The sequence below is a fragment of the Salvelinus fontinalis genome, chromosome 3 (genome assembly GCF_029448725.1).
Source record: "Salvelinus fontinalis isolate EN_2023a chromosome 3, ASM2944872v1, whole genome shotgun sequence".
Classification (NCBI taxonomy): Eukaryota; Metazoa; Chordata; class Actinopteri; order Salmoniformes; family Salmonidae; genus Salvelinus; species Salvelinus fontinalis.
The window spans coordinates 60579824-60602311 of NC_074667.1; the positions used below are offsets into that span (position 1 = coordinate 60579824).

Genomic DNA, 22488 nt, shown 5'->3' on the forward strand with positions numbered 1-22488 from the left:
GGGATGGAGGGAGGTATAGGGGGATGGAGGGAGGTATAGGGGGGTGGAGGGAGGTATAGGGGGGTGGAGGGAGGTATAGGGGGATGGAGGGAGGTATAGGGGGATGGAGGGAGGTATAGGGGGGATGGAGGGAGGTATAGGGGGGATGGAGGGAGGTATAGGGGGATGGAGGTATAGGGGGATGGAGGGAGGTATAGGGGGATGGAGGGAGGTATAGGGGGATGGAGGGAGGTATAGGGGGATGGAGGTATAGGGGGATGGAGGTATAGGGGGATGGAGGGAGGTATAGGGGGATGGAGGGAGGTATAGGGGGATGGAGGGAGGTATAAGGAAGTGGAGGGAGGTATAGGGGGATGGAGGGAAGTATAGGGGGATGGAGGGAGGTATAGGGGGGTGGAAGGAGGTATAGGGGAGTGGAGGGAGGTATAGGGGGATGGAGGGAGGTATAGGGGGATGGAGGGAGGTATAAGGGGATGGAGGGAGGTATAGGGGGATGGAGGGAGGTATAGGGGAATGGAGGGAGGTATAGGGGGATGGAGGGATGTATAGGGGGATGGAGGGAGGTATAGGGGGATGGAGGGAGGTATAGGGGGGATGGAGGGAGGTATGGGGGATGGAGGTATAGAAGGATGGAGGGAGCTATAGGGGGTGGAGGGAGGTATAGGGGGATGGAGGAAGGTATAGGGGATGGAGGAAGGTATAGGGGGATGGAGGGAGGTATAGGGGGATGGAGGTATAGGGGGATGAAGGTATAGGGGGATGGAGGTATAGGGGGATGGAGGGAGCTATAGGGGGGAAGGAGGTATAGGGGGAGGAGGGAGGTATAGGGGGATGGAGGGAGCTATAGGGGGGAAGGAGGTATAGGGGGAGGAGGGAGGTATAGGGGGATGAAGATATAGGGGGATGGAGGTATAGGGGGTGGAGGGAGATATATGGGATGGAGGGCGGTATAGGGGATGGAGGTATAGGGGGATGGAGGGAGGTATAGGGGGGAAGGAGGTATAGGTGGTAAGGAGGGAGGTTTAGGGGGGTGTAGGTATAGGGGGATGGAGGGAGGTATAAGGGGATGAAGGTATAGGGGGTTGAAGATATAGGGGGATGGAGGGAGGTATAAGGGGGAAGGAGGTATAGGGGGATAGAGGGAGGTATAGGGGGGAAGGAGGTATAAGGCGATGGAGGGAGGTACAGGGGGATGGAGGTATAAGGGGTAAGGAGGTACAGGGGATGGAGGGAGGTATAGGGGGGATGGAGGGAGGTATAGGGGGGAAGGAGGTATAGGGGATGGAGGAAGGTATCGGGGATGGAGGAAGGTATCGGGGATGGAGGTATAAGGGGTAAGGAGGTACAGGGGATGGAGGGAGGTATAGGGGGGATGGAGGGAGGTATAGGGGGGAAGGAGGTATAGGGGATGGAGGAAGGTATCGGGGATGGAGGAAGGTATCGGGGATGGAGGTATAAGGGGTAAGGAGGTACAGGGGATGGAGGGAGGTATAGGGGGGATGGAGGGAGGTATAGGGGGTAAGGAGGTACAGGGGGATGGAAGAAGGTGTGAGATGGGGCTTGTACATTTTGTCGTAGTCTAGTAACTCTTGCAGCACAGTGTATGGAGCTGGTTTTATGGGGGACATAAAATAAGAGAAGAATGTTGAATACAAACCCAGACTAATACACACACACACACACACACACACACACACACACACACACACACACACACACACACACACACACACACACACACACACACACACACACACACACACACACACAAACAGCTAAAGCTAAAATCCCACAGAAACCTGTTTCATAAGTATTTCAACATTACCCAATTCCCCCATAACCCTAAACCCAGTCCCTCTCCTAGTATTACCCAATCCCTCTCTCTCTGACACAGCCTCTTAAACACACCATCATTACAGCTCCTGGAGTTACTTTGCGGTAACTCAGTAACTATCAGGAAGTGGCTCACGCTGCTTGGAGCAGAGGACCCCTGGCCGGAATACAGTGGGATGATGTGTGATGGTTAGGGGTTTAGGGGGATACAGGAATGTATGTGTGTGTCAGTATGTTTGTGTACAGTATCTGTATGTTATTGATGCCAGGGCTGCTTTTCCAGCAGGAAGTGAATGCAGTACTGTATTGTGGGACCATATGGTGTAGAGGTCGACCGATTAATCGGAATGGCCGATTAATTAGGGCCGATTTCCTTTTCCCACCTGTGTGGTGTGGGTAGTTAATTTCTGTTTAGTGTGCGTTTAGTGTGCGTGTGGAGCTGTTTCGGCTGTCTCTTTGTTGTTTTTGCATTTTAGTGTTCAGTTTGGAATAAACATGACGAACACGTACCACGCTGCGCTTTGGTCTTCATCTTCTTCCACCAACGGCCGTTACAACCATGCAGACAAGCTCTGCTTTCTGCACAACCTAAAACTTCTTAACTGGGAATATTGAAGACCCATGAAAGCTGGTGGTTCGTTTTAACATATGTTCTCATGTTATTTGAGACTAAATTGATTTTATTTATTTATTATATTAGGTTAAAATAAAAGTGTTCATTGTTCATTCAGTATTGTTGCAATTGTCATTATTACAAAAATGTGTGTGTGTGTATGATATATATATATATATATATATATATATATATATATATATATATATATATATATATATATATATATATAAATAAATACATATTCTTTTTAAATCGGCCAATTAATCGGTATCGGCTTTTTTTGGTCCTCCAATAATCGGCGTTAAAAAATCATAATCGGTCGACCTCTAATATGGTGTTTAGGGGTCAGTGAAGGACATTTGTTCAGCTCTGTGATCCACCTTTACCATTTGGGATGGAGTTTCTAGCCAGGACCAGGCCTTGAACTGTGACCCCCCCTAATCCAAAAGGTCTAACGATAAACTGTAAGCCCAGGTAATGGCCTATATTACTACATAAACGATGGTTCATACTTCACAAAGATGCCCAAGAGAATACGGGGGAGAGACGGACACGGCCAAAAGCTATACTGTCAGAGTCACCTAGGTACAGTAGTCATAGCGACTCCCAGCAATCACAGTCACCACCAAACAGAGAGGAAATAGTCAAATGGAGGAGAGGTGTTTCATTTGGCCGCAGCATGTAGAGGCATGTAGAGCTAAAAGGCAGGTAGCCTAGTGGTTAGAGCGTTGGACTAGTAACCGAAAGGTTGCTTGATCGAACCCCCGAGCTGACAAGGTAAATATCTGTTGCTCTGCCCCTGAACAAGGCAGTTAACCCACAGTTCCCCGGTAGGCCATCATTGTAAATATGAATTTGTTCTTAACTGAATTGCCTAGTTAAAAAAAATGGCTAAATAGATTTATTTTTTAATCCCTCTGTTGACAATTCAATTCAGAGGGGTGAGAGAGTGTGTATCTGAACTATTTCTTAGGGCTGTGTGTGTTCATTCAGGGTCCAGACGGTGTGACTCACAACACCGGGGCTCAGTAATGGAACCCAAACATTCAAAGCCATGTATGTATTTGTATGTGTGTGCGTGAGAGAGTGTGTACATATGTGCAGACAGACGTGTGTGTGAGAGTATGGTTGTTTGTGTGTGTGTACAATTGTGTGCGTATGCTTGTGTATATACAAGCATACGCACACAACCCTCAATAGGGTTTAGGTCTGGAGACATGCTTAGCCAGTCCATCACCTTTACCCTCATGCTGGCAGCACTCATACGTCTATTTCCCAAAGACAACCTCTGGATATGACGCTGAGAATGTGCACTCAACTTCTTTGGTTGACCATGGCGAGGCCTGTTCTGAGTGGAACCTGTCCAGTTAAACCGCTGTATGGTCTTGGTCACCGTGCTGCAGCTCAGTTTCAGGGTCTTGGCAATCTTCTTATAGCCCAGGCCATCTTTATGTAGAGCAACAATTCTTTTTTTCAGATCCTCAGAGTTCTTTGCCATGAGGTACCATGTTGAACTTATAGTGACCAGTCAGTATGAGGGAGTGTGAGAGCGATGACACCAAATTGAACACACCTGCTCCCCATTCACACCTGAGACCTTGTAACACTAACGAGTCACATGACACCGGGGAGGGAAAATGGCTAATTGGGCCCAATTTGGACATTTTCACTTAGGGGTGTACTCACTTTTGTTGCCAGCGGTTTAGACATTAATGGCTGTGTGTTGAGTTATTTTGAGGGGACAGCAAATTTACACTTAAACAAGCTGTACACTCACTACTTTACAGTGTAGCAAAGTGTCATTTCTTCAGTGTTGTCACATGAAAAGATATACTCAAATATTTACAAAAATGTGAGGGGCGTACTCACTTTTGTGATATACTGTAGGTGTGTGTGTGTGTGTGTGTGTGTGTGTGTGTGTGTGTGTGTGTGTGTGTGTAACTCACAGGTAATGATCTTGCTAGGTGTCGTCAGGTCCGGCTGTGAGAGACTGTTGTTGTTGTTGCCGTTCTCCGCGTCTCCTAGCAACCCCTCTGGTTTAACCTTTGGCCTCTCGATAAGGGGCTCCATGCTCCTGTCCAAATCTGGAGGTAACAGAGAGAGAGAAGACAGAGGGACAGCTCCCCTCAGACTGCCACACAGAAGAAATGTCCCGCAGAGAAGCACAAGATTGAACTTCACTCAACTTTCTAGAGTTTTCCCCGTTAGTTAACACTATCAACGTTTCCCCGTTAGTTAACACTATCAACGTTTCCCCGTTAGTTAACACTATCATCGTTTCCCCGTTAGTTAACACTATCATCGTTTCCCCGTTAGTTAACACTATCAACGTTTCCCCGTTAGTTAACACTATCAACGTTTCCCCGTTAGTTAACACTATCAACGTTTCCCCGCTAGTTAACACTATCAACGTTTCCCCGCTAGTTAACACTATCAACGTTTCCCCGTTAGTTAACACTATCAACGTTTCCCCGTTAGTTAACACTATCAACGTTTCCCCGTTAGTTAACACTATCAACGTTTCCCCGTTAGTTAACACTATCAACGTTTCCCCGTTAGTTAACACTATCAACGTTTCCCCGTTAGTTAACACTATCAACGTTTCCCCGTTAGTTAACATTATCAACGTTTCCCCGTTAGTTAACACTATCAACGTTTCCCCGTTAGTTAACACTATCAACGTTTAACGTTAAACACCACATATTAGCTGCTACTGTAGGCTGAACGATAGAACAGCTATTTACATGTTAAAATGTCATGGGATGCATTTCTCCATTGTTTTTGATGGTAGGCCACTCTGGTAGGCCTACATTATGATCAAATAGCCACAGTAGCCTACTTGGCCACTGTTGAAACTAACTTAAAGCAGGTACAGCAGTAAACATGTGTCCCGGAAGTTGCACAGAAGCTCAGCAGACCTGAAATTTGCTCAGTGATTAAACATTTTTTAGAGAACATTGGACAGGACACACATTCATCTGGAGGTAACAGAGAGAGAAGAGACACTGGGACAGGACACACATTCATCTGGATGTAACAGAGAGAGAAGAGACACTGGGACAGGACACACATTCATCTGGAGGTAACAGAGCGAGAAGAGAGACTGGGACAGGACACACATTCATCTGGAGGTAACAGAGAGAGAAGAGACACTGGGACAGGACACACATTCATCTGGAGGTAACAGAGACTGAAGAGACACTGGGACAGGACACACATTCATCTGGAGGTAACAGAGAGAGAAGAGACACTGGGACAGGACACACATTCATCTGGAGGTAACAGAGACTGAAGAGACACTGGGACAGGACACACATTCATCTGGAGGTAACAGAGACTGAAGAGACACTGGGACAGGACACACATTCATCTGGAGGTAACAGAGAGAGAAGAGACACTGGGACAGGACACACATTCATCTGGAGGTAACAGAGACTGAAGAGACACTGGGACAGGACACACATTCATCTGGAGGTAACAGAGACTGAAGAGACACTGGGACAGGACACACATTCATCTGGAGGTAACAGAGCGAGAGAGAACAGAGAGAGAAGAGACTCTGAGACAGGACACACATTCATCTGGAGGTAACAGAGCGAGAGAGAACAGAGAGAGAAGAGACTCTGAGACAGGACTCACATTAATCTGGAGGTAACAGAGCGAGAACAGCGAGAGAAGAGAGACTGGGACAAAGGCAATACACATTCACAAAGCCTTTATGAAGGCTACTTAAAGGCTATTAACTGTTATACTTGAATTCTTCTGAAGTTATTGAATGTCTCCTCTTCCTCCAGACAAGTTCCTGAAACATCAATATTTTATCACTGTAGCTGCTTTGTTCTTTGATAGAGTTGCCAATGTACTCAAGGACTACCACATATAATACTTATACACATGGACCGGGAACACACACACTCCCTTTCATATTGTAGATTCCACTAACAGGACATATCCCTTCTGCCATTGAACGTCTACTGCTAGTCATTTCCAACCTTCAAGCTGTTCACTGGATGGAACACAGACTGTATAATGACTCCTCTCCCTCAAAGAGAGAGTGAGAACATCATTGTGTGAGGGAGTGTATGAGTATGTGTGATGTGTGTGATGTGTGTGATGTGTGCATCTGGAGACAGTAAAATCCAACCCCTTTTGACTGTTTAGGGGTGTATGTGCATGCCTGTGAAATGTATGTGAGGACATATATAGTGCATTAAATGTATGTGAGGACATATATATAGTGCATTAAATGTATGTATACATGAGTATACATTTATATGTGCCTGCTGGTGCCAGGCGGTCCATAATGAAGCTGTAATTATGCAGGGCTACACACAGGTTCTGGGCCTCTGAGAGGTGCAGACTCATTCCTGGGCAAATGGGAGCCAGCTGGGTTTGATCTGCCATCTGACTCTCTCTCTCTCGCTCTCTCGCTCTCTCGCTCTCTCGCTCTCTCGCTCTCTCTCGCTCTCTCGCTCTCTCGCTCTCTCGCTCTCCCTCCCCCCCCCCCCCCTGCGGAAGGCCTCAACCACCCCAGCCCCGTTTATTTACTCTACTCTCTCTTCTCTATCCTGTCTCTTCCTTCTCCCTTCTGTTTCTCAGTCTCTCACTCTTCTGTCCTCAACTCCTTTCCCTCTATTTTACCACTCTTTCCCCTATCTTTCTTCTTCCTTCCCTCTCTCCCTCCCATCGTGGTGAAGTAGGTAACAGTGACCACATCAGCAGTTCTGATCTTCTGGAGCTCTACTCACTATTCATCACCCCCATACATGTAGTTCTCACATAAGATACACAAGTTCAGCCTCCCGGGTGGCGCAGTGGTCTAAGGCACTGCATCACATTGCTAGCTGTGCCACCAGAGACTCTGGGTTTGAGCCCAGGCTCTGTCGCAGCTGGCTGTGACCGGGAGCTCCATGGGGCGATGCACAATTGCCCTAGTGTCGTCTGGGTTAGGGAGGGTCTATCCTTGTCTCATCGTGCACTAGCGACTCCTGTGGCGGGCAGTGCACGCTGACCAGGTCACTAGGTGTGCTGTGTTTCCTCTGACACATTGGTGCGGCTGGCTTCTGAGTTGGATGCAGTGCGGCTTGGTTGGGTTGTGTTTCGGAGGATGCATGGCTCTCGACGTTCGTCTCTCCCGAGCCCGTACGGGAGTTGTAGCGATGAGACAAGATAGTAACTACTAATGATGGGTACCACGAAAAAGGGGGTTACATTTTTTTTTAAACTACTAGTCTTCCTCCCATCTGGACCCTACTCTCATCAGAAACACACAGGGAAGGGGAAACACATTAGACTACATTATAGTTAGACAGATGCTGTTCAAACAGCTTTTCAGAGTAAGTGTTTGTTTGTAGAGCAGCCAGAAGGTCCAGGAGAGAGTTCTGAGCACAGACGCCACTTCTCAACTACAGACGCCACGTCTCAACTACAGACGCCACGTCTCTACTACAGACGCCACGTCTCTACTACAGACGCCACGTCTCTACTACAGACGCCACGTCTCTACTACAGACGCCACGTGTTTCTCTGAGGTTTATAAAAAACCAAGGTGCCTCGCTTGCTCATATTATCTACTTTTTTAACAGCTTATTTAAAACTACTGTTGAGAGAACTTTAAAAGCTCTTTAAAACTACTGTAAACGTCTGCCTTTACGGAAAATATTGGTTCCTTTGTCCGTAACCACATGTTGCAGTATATTCTGTAACTGTGTTGTTGCAAAAACAAATGTATCGCCACACTCTCGTTGTGTGTCAACTTTGCTAAAAAAGGCTTCTGGGAAGCTGTGTATGTCACGACTTCCGCCAAAGTCGGCTCCTCTTCTTCTCCGGGTGGCGTTCGGCAGTAGACGTCACCGGCTTTCTAGCCATCGCCGCTCCATTTTTTATATATCCATTTGTTTTGTCTTGTTCCCTGCACACCTGGTTTTCATTCCCCAATCAATCTACATGTATTTATTCCTCTGTTCCCCTCATGTCTTTCTGTAAGATTGTTTGTGTTACGTGTGTATTGTCGATGCACCAGACTGGCTTGTTTTTTCCGTGTTATTTTTCACGAAGATGTTTATTGTTAAACATAATTCTTGTGACTGTTTTGCACTTTTTCCTAAATAAAGTGTGCGCCTGTTCACAAATCTCTGCTCTCCTGCACCTGACTTCGCTACCAGTAAGCACACATCTGACAGTGTCCTTACAAACAGTACACATGAACTACAACACAGTAGCCATTTTGAAGGTGAGAATGGCTGCACTGTTATTTCCTCTTTCCTTTATATTTCAGTGAGCAAAATCCAATACTCTCAACTAAAATCCATATTTGACTTTTGAGTCATCAAAAACCCTCAAACATGGTAGAAGTAAACATGTTTACACAGAAAAACTAATCATCATCATTATTAATATCAATATACTCTTCATCTTTAATGGAAAATATCAAAGGCATCAAAACAACATGCCAGGATAAACAGGAAAAGTGTGTGTGTTCTCACTGCGTGTGTTGACCTGGATGTGAGCAGGATCATAGATGAGGGGAAATGCTTCCTCTACACCCGGTCTCTCCCCCGCTCACACACTGCCCCATATACAGAGACACACACTCCCTGTGTCCCTCCTCCGCATGTGGAAGACATTTCAAAGGCAGCGGCCGCCATGCTGCTTCCATTATAGTCAATCAGGGCCTGAACCAGATATTAAAGCACTAGCCAGGGGAGCCGCCGTCAATACACTGACTGTTCTCTCTCTGTGTGTGTGTGTGTGTGTGTGTGTGTGTGTGTGTGTGTGTGTGTGTGTGTGTGTGTGTGTGTGTGTGTGTGTGTGTGTGTGTGTGTCTGAAAATCAGGGGCATCTATTGTTCAATCTATTGTTGTATCATTCTTTCTATCTATACTGAACAAAAATATGAACACATGTAAAGTGTTGGTTCATGAGCTGAAATAACAGATCCCAGAAATTTTCTGGAGGCACAAGAATATTATTTTGCTAAGATTTTGTGTACTCTTCTGTTTACATCCCTGCCTTTCTCCTTTGCCAAGATAATCTGACAGGTGTGGCATATCAAGAAGCTGATTAAACAGAATGATCATTACACAGGTGCACCTTGTCCTGGAGGCAATAAAAAGCCAATCTAAAATATGTAGTTTTGTCACACAACACAATGCCACAGATGTCTCGAGTTGTCAGGGAGTGTGTAATTGGAATGGTGAGCAGGAATGTGCACCAGAGCTGTTGCCAGAGAATTGAATGCTAATTTCTCTACCATAAGCCGCATCCAACGTCATTTTAGAGAATTTGACAGTATGCCCAACCAGCATCACAACCACAGACCACGTGTAACCATGGCAGCCCAGGACCTCCACATCCGGCTTCTTTACCTGAGAGATTGTCTGAGACCAGACACCCGGACAGCTGATGAAACTGAGGAGTATTTCTGTCTGTAATAAAGCCCTTTTGTGGGGAAAAACTAATTTTGATTGACTGGGCCTGGCTCTCCAGTGGGTGGGCCTATGCCAACCCAGGACCCCCATGGCTCCGCCCCTGCCCAGTCATGTGAAATCCATAGATTAGGGCCTAACGAATTTATTTCAATTGACTGATTTCCTTATATGAATTGTAACTCAGTAAAATCCTTGACATTGTTGCATTTATATTTTTGTTCAGTATATCTAGCATTCTATCAATAATTATATCGTTCAATCTCTTGTTCTATCATTCTTTTTATCTATCCTGTAACTTGAACAGTTCTTATGGTTTCTCATAGACATGTGAGGGTTAAACACCAAAACAAATGGGATGTCCTCCAAGCCCTTGTCTGTCTGTCTGTGCGTGTGTGTAAGCCACCACCACTGGACCAAAACAAATCTGAACCCAATATCAAATGTGACTAGAGCCAATTCTATGCTGGCACTCATGTCAAACCCCCAAACCGTGAAGCGATTTCCGAGATCTGAGAATGATGAATCTCTAATTCAAATCAGACCAAAGTAATCAAGCAATGCTGGAGCTAGCTGTGTATACACACATGTTGGTGTGTCTGTGTGTGCGTGTGTGTCTTTGTCTGTCTGTGTGTGTGCATCTGTGTGTGTTCGTGCATCGGGATATTATTTTTGACTCGATGGGGTGGTGATGGGTCATTGGATCAGCACAAACTTGCAGTACGGACTGTTTGTTATGCAGATGTACAAAGGAGTGAAGATGGATGCCATTTAAATACTATGAGGGTGGTTGATTCATCAAGAGTGAGGCGGACTTGTGGTTAATGAAGATTGGATGCAGGTGAGCAAATTAGAGAACGACCGATAATCGGTTGGGCCAATATTTGTTACCGATATTAGCCTTTCCTTGACTATCGGTGCAGCCGATGTCCCCTACGTAGCATGAGCACACTAAATGTTGCAAACTGGTGAGGAACATCTGGCTGGACTGCATCTTGTTAGCTAACCACTCATGCTGGATATATTTTAGCTTAAGGACACTTGATTGATGACACACGGCATGTATACATTTTGAAAGTGTTCAAGGAACGGTTCAAGGAACAAAACCAAAAAGTATAATATTTTTAAAAGACCAGTGATCCATACTGTTCTGGAAAAGAATCGTTATTTTGATGGGAACCGGTTAGTAATGTTCCTTTATGTAACAGCCATTTTTTTCTAGTCCCACAACAAAAAGCAGGAAAGCGCCTATGCAAAGCCCTCACTGAAACTTATTCCAGTGTCTGCCTGCAAGCTGGAAATCTTTACCTGTGTGTGTTTAAGCGTTTAAGCGTAAGTGTTTAAAATGTAAAAAATTGTTGATTTCAAAGGTTAAAAAAAGAAAATAATTTAACCTTTACCGCTCCATCGTTCCACCAGCGGAACTCCTCCCACATTCCACTGAAAAGGCAGAGCGCGAAATTCAAAAAATATTTTTTTGAAATATTTAACTTTCACACATTAACAAGTCCAATACAGCAAATGAAGGTACACATCTTGTGAATCCAGCCAACATGTCCGATTTTTAAAATGTTTTACAGCGAAAATAGCACGTATATTTATGTTAGCTCACCACCAAATACAAAGAAGGACAGACATTTTTCACAGCACAGGTAGCATGCACAAAGCCAACCAAACTAACCAAGAAACAACTTCATCAGATGACAGTCTTATAACATGTTATACAATAAATCTATGTTTTGTTCGAAAAATGTGCATATTTGAGGTATAAATCAGTTTTACATTGCAGCTACCATCACAGCTACCGTCAAAAATAGCACCGAAGCAGCCAGAGTAATTATAGAGACCAAAGTGGAATATCTAAATACTCATCATAAAACATTTCTGAAAAATACATGGTGTACAACAAATTAAAGACAAGCATCTTGTGAATCCAGACAATATTTCAGATTTTTAAAGTGTTTTACAGCGAAAACACAATATAGCATTATGTTAGCTTACTACAGTAGCCTACCACACAACCGCATTCATTCATCAAGGCACGTTTGCGATAGCAATAGGCACGTTAGCGTTAGCGAATAAACCAGCAAAAGATATTAATTTTCACTAACCTTCATAAACCTTCCTCAGATGACAGTCCTATAACATCAGGTTATACATACACTTATGTTTCGTTCGGAAATGTGCATATTTAGAGCTGAAATCAGTGGTTATCCATTATGCTAACGTAGCTTTCTTTTCCCAGAATGTTTGGATATTTCTATTAGACTCTCACCTATTCTGACCAAATAGCTATTCATTTAATTACAAAAAAATACATGTTGTATAGGAAATGATAGATCCATTAGTTCTTAATGCAATCGCAGTGTTAGAATTCAAAAAATATCTTCATTACGACATAAGGCTTATGTTATAGCGAGAGAGTGGCCAAAACCTGGGCGCAAAACTACTAGTATACAGTTCGACAGATATATGAAATAGCATCATAAAATGTTTCTTACTTTTGGTGATCTTCCATCAGAATGTTGGACAAGGGGTCCTTTGTCCAGAACAGTCGTTGTTTGGATTTAGAACATCGTTTTTCCCTCTTGAATTAGCAAGCACACTGGCCAAGTGGCGTGAAGCTCTCCTTTCTGAACAAAGGCACACAACGCAACACGCCTAACGTCCCGAATAAATTTCAAAAATCTAATAAAACTATATTGAAAAAACATACTTTACGATGATATTGTGACATGTATCAAATAAAATCAAAGCCGGAGATAGTAGTCGCCTATAACGACGGCTTTTCAGAAGGCAATTCCAGGTCCACCTGCGCGCTTTCCAGAAAACAGGAAATGGATGACTCGTCGTGCCAAGAGGATATATTCCGCCTCAGACCAAGATAAACACTTCATTTCTTCTCTCACTTCCTCTTGACATCTAGGGGAAGGTGTATGAGGTGCATGTATACTCATACGTGTCATGCCCATTTATAGGCAGGCCCTTGAACAGAGCATAATTTTCAGACTTTCCACTTCCTGGTCAGAAAGTGTGCTGCCAAATGAGTTCTGTTTTACTCACAGACAAAATTCAAACGGTTTTAGAAACTAGAGAGTGTTTTCTATCCAATAGTAATAATAATATGCATATTGTACGAGCAAGAATTGAGTACGAGGCCGTTTAAATTGGGCACGTTTTTCCCCTAAAGTGAAAACAGCGCCCTCTGTCCTCATCAGGATAAACCGGACTCGGGAGAGGCAAAGGTTGACAGCCATGCGTCCTATGAAACACAACCCTGCCAAGCTGCACTGCTTCTTGACTCAATGCTCGCTTAACCCGGAAGCCAGTCGCACCAATGGTGTCGGAGGAAACACTGTCCAGCCGGTGACCGAAGTCAGCTTGCAGGCGCCCGGCCCACCGCGATGCTGTGCCTTAGACTGCTGCACAACTCAGGAGGCCCCCTGTAAACTATATTTTGTCTCCAAATGTTTGTTGAAACCATAAATAAAAATGCACAATGAGCACTTGCTGTCTCTCAAATACATTGTTACAGTTGTTGATTAGCTAGCTATCGAATTTATGCCATATCAGCATTGAAATGAAATCAGCAAAAACAACTCAAAACAAGACATTGTTGCTAGTTAACAGACTGTTTAGCTTCTTGTCATTGTTGCTAGTTAACAGACTGTTTAGCTTCTTGTCATTGTTGCTAGTTAACAGACTGTTTAGCTTCTTGTCATTGTTGCTAGTTAACAGAATGTTTAGCTTCTTGTCATTGTTGCTAGTTAACAGACTGTTTAGCTTCTTGTCATTGTTGCTAGTTAACAGACTGTTTAGCTTCTTGTCATTGTTGCTAGTTAACAGACTGTTTAGCTTCTTGTCATTGTTGCTAGTTAACAGACTGTTTAGCTTCTTGTCATTGTTGCTAGTTAACAGACTGTTTAGCTTCTTGTCATTGTTGCTAGTTAACAGACTGTTTAGCTTCTTGTCATTGTTGCTAGTTAACAGACTGTTTAGCTTCTTGTCATTGTTGCTAGTTAACAGACTGTTTAGCTTCTTGTCATTGTTGCTAGTTAACAGACTGTTTAGCTTCTTGTCATTGTTGCTAGTTAACAGACTGTTTAGCTTCTTGTCATTGTTGCTAGTTAACAGACTGTTTAGCTTCTTGTCATTGTTGCTAGTTAACAGACTGTTTAGCTTCTTGTCATTGTTGCTAGTTAACAGTCTGTTTAGCTTCTTGTCATTGTTGCTAGTTAACAGACTGTTTAGCTTCTTGTCATTGTTGCTAGTTAACAGAATGTTTAGCTTCTTGTCATTGTTGCTAGTTAACAGACTGTTTAGCTTCTTGTCATTGTTGCTAGTTAACAGACTGTTTAGCTTCTTGTCATTGTTGCTAGTTAACAGACTGTTTAGCTTCTTGTCATTGTTGCTAGTTAACAGACTGTTTAGCTTCTTGTCATTGTTGCTAGTTAACAGACTGTTTAGAACATTACAACACATGGCTTCCGGTCCTATCGATGCGGGCACATCATTTGTGACGTTGTCAACCAACCCATCTATAGAAAGAGACTGGAGACTGTTAAGCAGTATTTTTTCATTAGCAGGGAGAGAGAGAGAGGTAAAGGGGAATCCTTAAGGCAGCAACATGGCACCCAGCTCTAAAGTAAACAGTTGGCTAAACTCTTTCAGCGGCCATCTTAGCCCCAGCCTTCCTCTCCTCACAACTCTTACACTCAATTTTCCTCCCTCTATCTCCCCCACCCACTCTCGATCTCTCTCTCTCTCCTGTTATCTGAATGTTCTTTATTCACTGGAAAACAGAGAACACAGCATGAAAGAGACTGGATTGGAGCCTGGCATATGAGTAGATAAGGAGGGGATGGAGTGAGTGAGGAGGGGATGGAGTGAGTGAGGAGGGGATGGAGTGAGTGAGGAGGGGATGGAGTGAGTGTGGAGGGGATGGAGTGTGGAGGGGATGGAGTGTGGAGGGAATGGAGTGTGGAGGGGGTGGAGTGTGGAGGGGATGGAGTGAGTGAGGAGGGGATGGAGTGAGTGAGGAGGGGATGGAGTGAGGAGGGAATGGAGTGTGGAGGGAATGGAGTGTGGAGGGAATGGAGTGTGGAGGGGATGGAGTGTGGAGGGGATGGAATGAGGAGGGGATGGAGTGTGGAGGGGGTGGAGTGTGGAGGGGATGGAGTGAGGAGGGGATGGAGTGAGGAGGGGATGGAGTGAGGAGGGAATGGAGTGTGGAGGGGATGGAGTGTGGAGGGGATGGAGTGTGGAGGGGATGGAGTGTGGAGGGGATGGAATGTGGAGGGGATGGAGTGTGGAGGGGATGGAGTGTGGAGGGGATGGAGTGTGGAGGGGATGGAGTGAGGAGGGGATGGAGTGAGGAGGGGATGGAGTGAGGAGGGGATGGAGTGAGGAGGGGATGGAGTGAGGAGGGGATGGAGTGTGGAGGGGATGGAGTGAGGAGGGGGTGGAGTGTGGAGGGGATGGAGTGTGGAGGGGATGGAGTGAGGAGGGGATGGAGTGTGGAGGGGATGGAATGAGGAGGGGATGGAGTGTGGAGGGGGTGGAGTGTGGAGGGGGTGGAGTGTGGAGGGGATGGAGTGTGGAGGGGATGGAGTGTGGAGGGGATGGAGTGAGGAGGGGATGGAGTGTGGAGGGGATGGAATGTGGAGGGGATGGAGTGAGGAGGGGATGGAGTGTGGAGGGAATGGAGTGTGGAGGGGATGGAATGAGGAGGGGATGGAGTGTGGAGGGGATGGAGTGTGGAGGGGATGGAGTGTGGAGGGGATGGAGTGAGGAGGGGATGGAGTGTGGAGGGAATGGAGTGTGGAGGGGATGGAATGAGGAGGGGATGGAGTGTGGAGGGGATGGAGTGTGGAGGGGATGGAGTGAGGAGGGGATGGAGTGAGGAGGGGATGGAGTGTGGAGGGGATGGAATGTGGAGGGGATGGAGTGTGGAGGGGATGGAGTGTGGAGGGGATGGAGTGAGGAGGGGATGGAGTGTGGAGGGGGTGGAGTGTGGAGGGGGTGGAGTGTGGAGGGGGTGGAGTGTGGAGGGGATGGAGTGTGGAGGGGATGGAGTGTGGAGGGGGTGGAGTGTGGAGGGGGTGGAGTGTGGAGGGGATGGAGTGTGGAGGGGATGGAGTGTGGAGGGGATGGAGTGTGGAGGGGGTGGAGTGTGGAGGGGGTGGAGTGTGGAGGGGATGGAGTGAGGAGGGGGTGGAGTGTGGAGGGGGTGGAGTGTGGAGGGGATGGAGTGTGGAGGGGATGGAGTGTGGAGGGGATGGAGTGAGGAGGGGGTGGAGTGTGGAGGGGGTGGAGTGTGGAGGGGATGGAGTGAGGAGGGGATGGAGTGTGGAGGGGATGGAGTGTGGAGGGGATGGAGTGTGGAGGGGATGGAGTGTGGAGGGGATGGAATGAGGAGGGGGTGGAGTGTGGAGGGGATGGAATGAGGAGGGGATGGAGTGTGGAGGGGATGGAGTGAGGAGGGGATGGAGTGAGGAGGGGATGGAGTGTGGAGGGGATGGAATGAGGAGGGGATGGAGTGAGGAGGGGGTGGAGTGTGGAGGGGATGGAATGAGGAGGGGGTGGAGTGTGGAGGGGGTGGAGTGTGGAGGGGATGGAGTGTGGATGGGATGGAGTGAGGAGGGGATGGAGTGAGGAGTGGGTGGAGTGTGGAGGGGATGGAGTGTGGAGGGGATGGAGTGAGGAGGGGATGGAGTGTGGAGGGGATGGAATGAGGAGGGGGTGGAGTGTGGAGGGGATGGAGTGTGGAGGGGATGGAGTGAGGAGGGGATGGAATGTGGAGGGGATGGAATGTGGAGGGGATGGAGTGTGGAGGGGATGGAGTGAGGAGGGGATGGAGTGAGGAGGGGATGGAATGAGGAGGGGATGGAGTGAGGAGGGGGTGGAGTGTGGAGGGGATGGAGTGAGGAGGGGATGGAGTGTGGAGGGGATGGAATGAGGAGGGGGTGGAGTGTGGAGGGGATGGAGTGAGGAGGGGATGGAATGTGGAGGGGATGGAGTGTGGAGGGGATGGAGTGAGGAGGGGATGGAGTGTGGAGGGGATGGAGTGTGGAGGGGATGGAGTGAGGAGGGGATGGAGTGTGGAGGGGATGGAGTGTGGAGGGGGTGGAGTGTGGAGGGGATGGAATGTGGAGGGGATGGAGTGTGGAGGGGATGGAGTGAGGAGGGGATGGAGTGAGGAGGGGATGGAGTGAGGAGGGGATGGAGTGAGGAGGGGGTGGAGTGTGGAGGGGATGGAGTGAGGAGGGGATGGAGTGTGGAGGGGATGGAATGAGGAGGGGATGGAGTGAGGAGGGGATGGAGTGAGGAGGGGATGGAGTGAGGAGGGGATGGAGTGTGGAGGGGATGTAGTGAGGAGGGGATGGAGTGAGGAGGGGATGGAGTGAGGAGGGGATGGAGTGTGGAGGGGATGGAGTGTGGAGGGGATGGAATGTGGAGGGGATGGAGTGTGGAGGGGATGGAATGTGGAGGGGATGGAATGTGGAGGGGATGGAGTGTGGAGGGGATGGAGTGAGGAGGGGATGGAGTGTGGAGGGGATGGAGTGTGGAGGGGATGGAGTGAGGAGGGGATGGAGTGTGGAGGGGATGGAGTGTGGAGGGGGTGGAATGTGGAGGGGATGGAGTGTGGAGGGGATGGAGTGAGGAGGGGATGGAGTGTGGAGGGGATGGAGTGTGGAGGGGATGGAGTGTGGAGGGGATGGAGTGTGGAGGGGATGGAGTGAGGAGGGGATGGAGTGAGGAGGGGATGGAGTGAGGAGGGGATGGAGTGTGGAGGGGATGGAGTGAGGAGGGGATGGAGTGAGGAGGGGATGGAGTGAGGAGGGGATGGAGTGAGGAGGGGATGGAATGTGGAGGGGATGGAGTGAGGAGGGGATGGAGTGTGGAGGGGATGGAGTGAGGAGGGGATGGAGTGTGGAGGGGATGGAGTGTGGAGGGGATGGAGTGTGGAGGGGATGGAGTGAGGAGGGGATGGAGTGAGGAGGGGATGGAGTGAGGATTGGATGGAGTGAGGAGGGGATGGAGTGTGGAGGGAATGTAGTGAGGAGGGGATGGAGTGAGGAGGGGATGGAGTGAGGAGGGGATGGAGTGTGGAGGGGATGGAGTGTGGAGGGGATGGAGTGTGGAGGGGATGGAATGTGGAGGGGATGGAATGTGGAGGGGATGGAGTGTGGAGGGGATGGAGTGAGGAGGGGATGGAGTGTGGAGGGGATGGAGTGAGGAGGGAATGGAGTGTGGAGGGGATGGAATGTGGAGGGGATGGAGTGTGGAGGGGATGGAGTGTGGAGGGGATGGAATGTGGAGGGGATGGAGTGTGGAGGGGGTGGAATGTGGAGGGGATGGAGTGAGGAGGGGATGGAGTGAGGAGGGGATGGAATGTGGAGGGGATGGAATGTGGAGGGGATGGAATGTGGAGGGGATGGAGTGAGGAGGGGATGGAGTGAGGAGGGGATGGAGTGTGGAGGGGATGGAGTGAGGAGGGGATGGAATGTGGAGGGGATGGAATGTGGAGGGGATGGAATGTGGAGGGGATGGAATGTGGAGGGGATGGAGTGAGGAGGGGATGGAGTGTGGAGGGGATGGAGTGAGGAGGGGATGGAATGTGGAGGGGATGGAATGTGGAGGGGATGGAATGTGGAGGGGATGGAATGTGGAGGGGATGGAGTGAGGAGGGGATGGAATGTGGAGGGGATGGAATGTGGAGGGGATGGAATGTGGAGGGGATGGAATGTGGAGGGGATGGAATGTGGAGGGGATGGAGTGTGGAGGGGATGGAGTGAGGAGGGGATGGAGTGTGGAGGGGATGGAGTGATGAGGGGATGGAGTTTTTGAGGGGGTGGAGTGTGGAGGGGGTGGAGTGTGGTAGCAGAAAGAGAAGAGACAGAGGATTTACGTGGAGTCTTTGAAACTCCCTAAATCCTCTGTCTCTGTGATATAGCCTTTACTAATGCCCCTCTATAGTAGCTCTACACTGAGGAACTCTGCTGTGTGTGTATGTGTGTTTGTTTGTGTTCGTGACTGACAGAAGCAGAGTCTCTAGAGAAGCAGAGATGCTTATAGAGTAAAGAAAGTTTCCACAAACTGACTGTGTAGAGCTCTACCTCTGTGTCTTTGATCAGGCCTCGCAGAAACATATCACACTGGCCTGGTTTCAAAATACACCTTGTTCTGTATACACAGTATGATGTGTCCATTCATTCACTCTCTCAATGGATTATTCTCCCTTACAGAGAAGTTTAGGCCATTCACATCTGCCAGTTTCCTGGAGTCAGTGCCCAAGACAAGTCCTGTCATCATTCAAGTCCAGGGAGTGAGTGAGCACGGACCATTATCCAAACATCTGTACCTCTGTCCCCGAGCCAGCAGCCATCCATAGCATAGACATGCAGAGCAGAGATCCTCACACATATGACCTCTCAAAACATCCAAACGTCCAATGATCAACCCAGATGCCTCCAGTCAATTAAGCTTTGTTATATAACGATACATCCAACCCTGAATAACAATAAGCTCCCATAATAATTACACATGCAAACATATACACACACACAGCATACACAAATCCTACACGCACACACACAAAGAGACACACACAGAGAAACACAGACCCTAGCTGTATGTCTCTAATGTTGTTGGTCACGGCGTGTGGGATGGTAAACAGGTGGTGTCGCTTAGCAAAATACATCTCATGGATTAAAGGCACCCCATCAAATACATTCATCACACACACATTTAGTTTTATTCGCCTTGTGGGGACCAAACAATATTCCCATTCAAAATCCTATTTTCCCTAACCTCTAACCCTAACCCCTAACCCTAATTCTAACTGTAATTGTAACCCTAATTCAAAACCAAAACCCGTAAACATAAAATAATAGGCAAAATGTTCCTACTTGTCTGAATTGTCCTTGTTTTACTATCCTGGTCCCCACAAGGGAAAACCACACACCCTGTCAAACAATACAGAACAATTCCCACAATAATTCCTCAGGGATCCTTAAGAGAGTGTGTGTGCGTGTTGTAATTAGGAAATTAATAAGACAAAAAAGGAAAACAATTAGTCATGGAGATACACTCACGTCCTCTGTGGCATCTCCTCAATGAACCCCCACACACACACGCACACACACTCACACACAGCATAGCCTAATCTGCCCTGAAACCCAGCCAGGACTCAAAGACACACTTGAGAGAAAAGTGCTTTCTGAGGGGAGTGCTGGATAGAGTCCAGAAAGCCAGATTATTGTTGCTTAGAGAGAATGAAGCGGTGTAAGCTCATTAAAGACTGAAACTGTCTGCTGTTTAACAGGCCTAAGAGGAATTTAATTGTGTTACTTTGTCTCAGAGATTCTTCTTCTGGGAAAAACTCAAGCTAGTGTTTAGTTAGCGTCTCTTTTGTGGCATGCATCTAAACACACACAGAGGTCATGACAGGTCAGGTTCTCTTTGATGTGTAGAAACACACACAAACACACGTTTGAGAGACCACGCATCTCTGTTCGGTAAACGGAATCAACAGCAAATCTTTGCTAACGAGAGTTCAAAGGTTTCCTATATGGCCACATTTCCTATGTAACCGTTTGACACACCACCTCAGTGTTGCTCTGTGCCTTCAGTAGGGGGAGAACTATGTCTAGATTCTCTACACTCCAAGGACCCGTTATGGTTGAGGAGCAACACAACCTCTGCATCGCTGCTTTCCTGCATTCTCCAGAGGAGAAGCTACACGAAGCCAGTTCAGCAAGGGCCAAATGTGTGTCAGAGTTGGAGAGGTCGGGAAAACAAACTCTCATGCTTTTTCATAGTTCAACTATGTCGTAAAAATGCCTCAAACTGCACCACGTTTATTTCCGTCAGTGAGAGAAAGCAAATTACACACACAGCCTCTAACACACATGGAGAAAACACACACTAACACACACAGCCTAACACGCGGGGAGAGAGAAAACACACACTAACACAGGGGAGAGAGAAAACACACACTAACACACACAGCCTAACACGCGGGGAGAGAGAAAACACACACTAACACAGGGGAGAGAGAAAACACACACTAACACACACAGCCTAACACGGGGGAGAGAGAAAACACACACTAACACACAGAGCCTAACACGGGGGGAGAGAGAAAACACACACTAACACACACAAACTAACACGGGGGGAGAGAGAAAACACACACAAACTAACACGGGGGGAGACAGAAAACACACACAGACTAACACGGGGGAGAGAGAGAACACACACTAACACACACAGACTAACACGGAGGAGAGAGAGAACACACACTAACACACACAAACTAACACGGGGGAGAGAGAAAACACACACTAACACACACAGCCTAACACGGAGGAGGGAGAGAAGGGATAAACGTGTTGGTATTTAGAATGGTAGAAATACTCCTATGTAAATAAGCTCACTGATTGCATCTTCATGGCAGAGAGAGAGAGAGAGAGAGAGAGAGAGAGAGAGAGAGAGAGAGAGAGACATCCAATCCCTTATAGACAATTTCCTGGGTGAAACGTTCCACTGCAATAGTGAAGGTGTAAACTTGGCAGTAGAAAATCTTAACAGTATATTTGACCTCTCAGCTTCCCTATCAAATCTAAAAATCTCAAATAGAAATCCGAAGAAAATGAACAACAATGACAAATGGTTTGATGAAGAATGCAAAAATCTAAGAAATAAATTGAGAAACCTGTCCAACCAAAAACATAGAGACCCGGAAAACCTGAGTCTACGCCTTCACTATGGTGAATCACTAAAACAATACAGAAATACACTACGGAAAAAGAAGGAACAGCACGTCAGAAATCAGCTCAATGTAATTGAAGAATCAATAGACTCTAACCAATTCTGGGAAAATTGGAAAACACTAAACAAACAACAACACGAAGAATTATCTATCCAAAATGGAGATGTATGGGTAAACCACTTCTCCAATCTTTTTGGCTCTATAACAAAGAATAAAGAGCAAAAACATTTACATGATCAAATACAAATCCTAGAATCAACTATTAAAGACTACCAGAACCCACTGGATTCTCCAATTACCTTGAATAAGTTACAGGACAAAATAAAAACCCTCCAACCCAAAAAGGCCTGTGGTGTTGATGGTATCCTTAATAACTTCTTATGGCTGCAAGGCAAAGTGTTGAGTAGCCAGTGAAATCGTGCCCATTTCAAACGGCTTCCTACTCAAATCTTGCTCGTACAATATGAATATTATTATTCTTTTTGGATAGAAAACACTTTCTAGTTTCTAAAAGAGTTGGAATTATTTCTCTGAGTGAAACAGAAGTCCTTCTGCAGCACTTTTCCTGACCAGGAATTGAAATGTCAGAAATCGATGCTCTTTTCAACTTGATGCCTATACATGGTCTTGACACTTAGGAGTCTGCTGACACTCTATATGCCTTCCTATTGGTGTAAAGAGGATGTCAGAGAATACATTTTTGTGCTCCTCTTGGTCTGTGGTGGAAAAAAAACTATTTATTTGACGTGACCGTCCACTTCCGGTACTCTGAAGGAAGTGGGATTGACTTCTGGTCATTTTGCAGGGCTCTTGCAGTGATCCTCCTTGCAGAAAGG

At 47.0% G+C, this 22488-nt stretch overlaps 1 protein-coding gene across 1 annotated transcript in view; it reads right to left on the reverse strand.

Annotated features, from left to right (window-relative positions):
* The window catches only part of mdfi (MyoD family inhibitor), a 57245-nt gene that overhangs the window by 24239 nt on the left and 10518 nt on the right, over nt 1-22488 (reverse strand). Inside the window, exon 3 of the mRNA XM_055917664.1 lies at nt 4396-4533. Within this exon, the coding sequence (XP_055773639.1) occupies nt 4396-4533 (138 nt within the window). The remainder of the gene's footprint in view (nt 1-4395; nt 4534-22488) is intronic.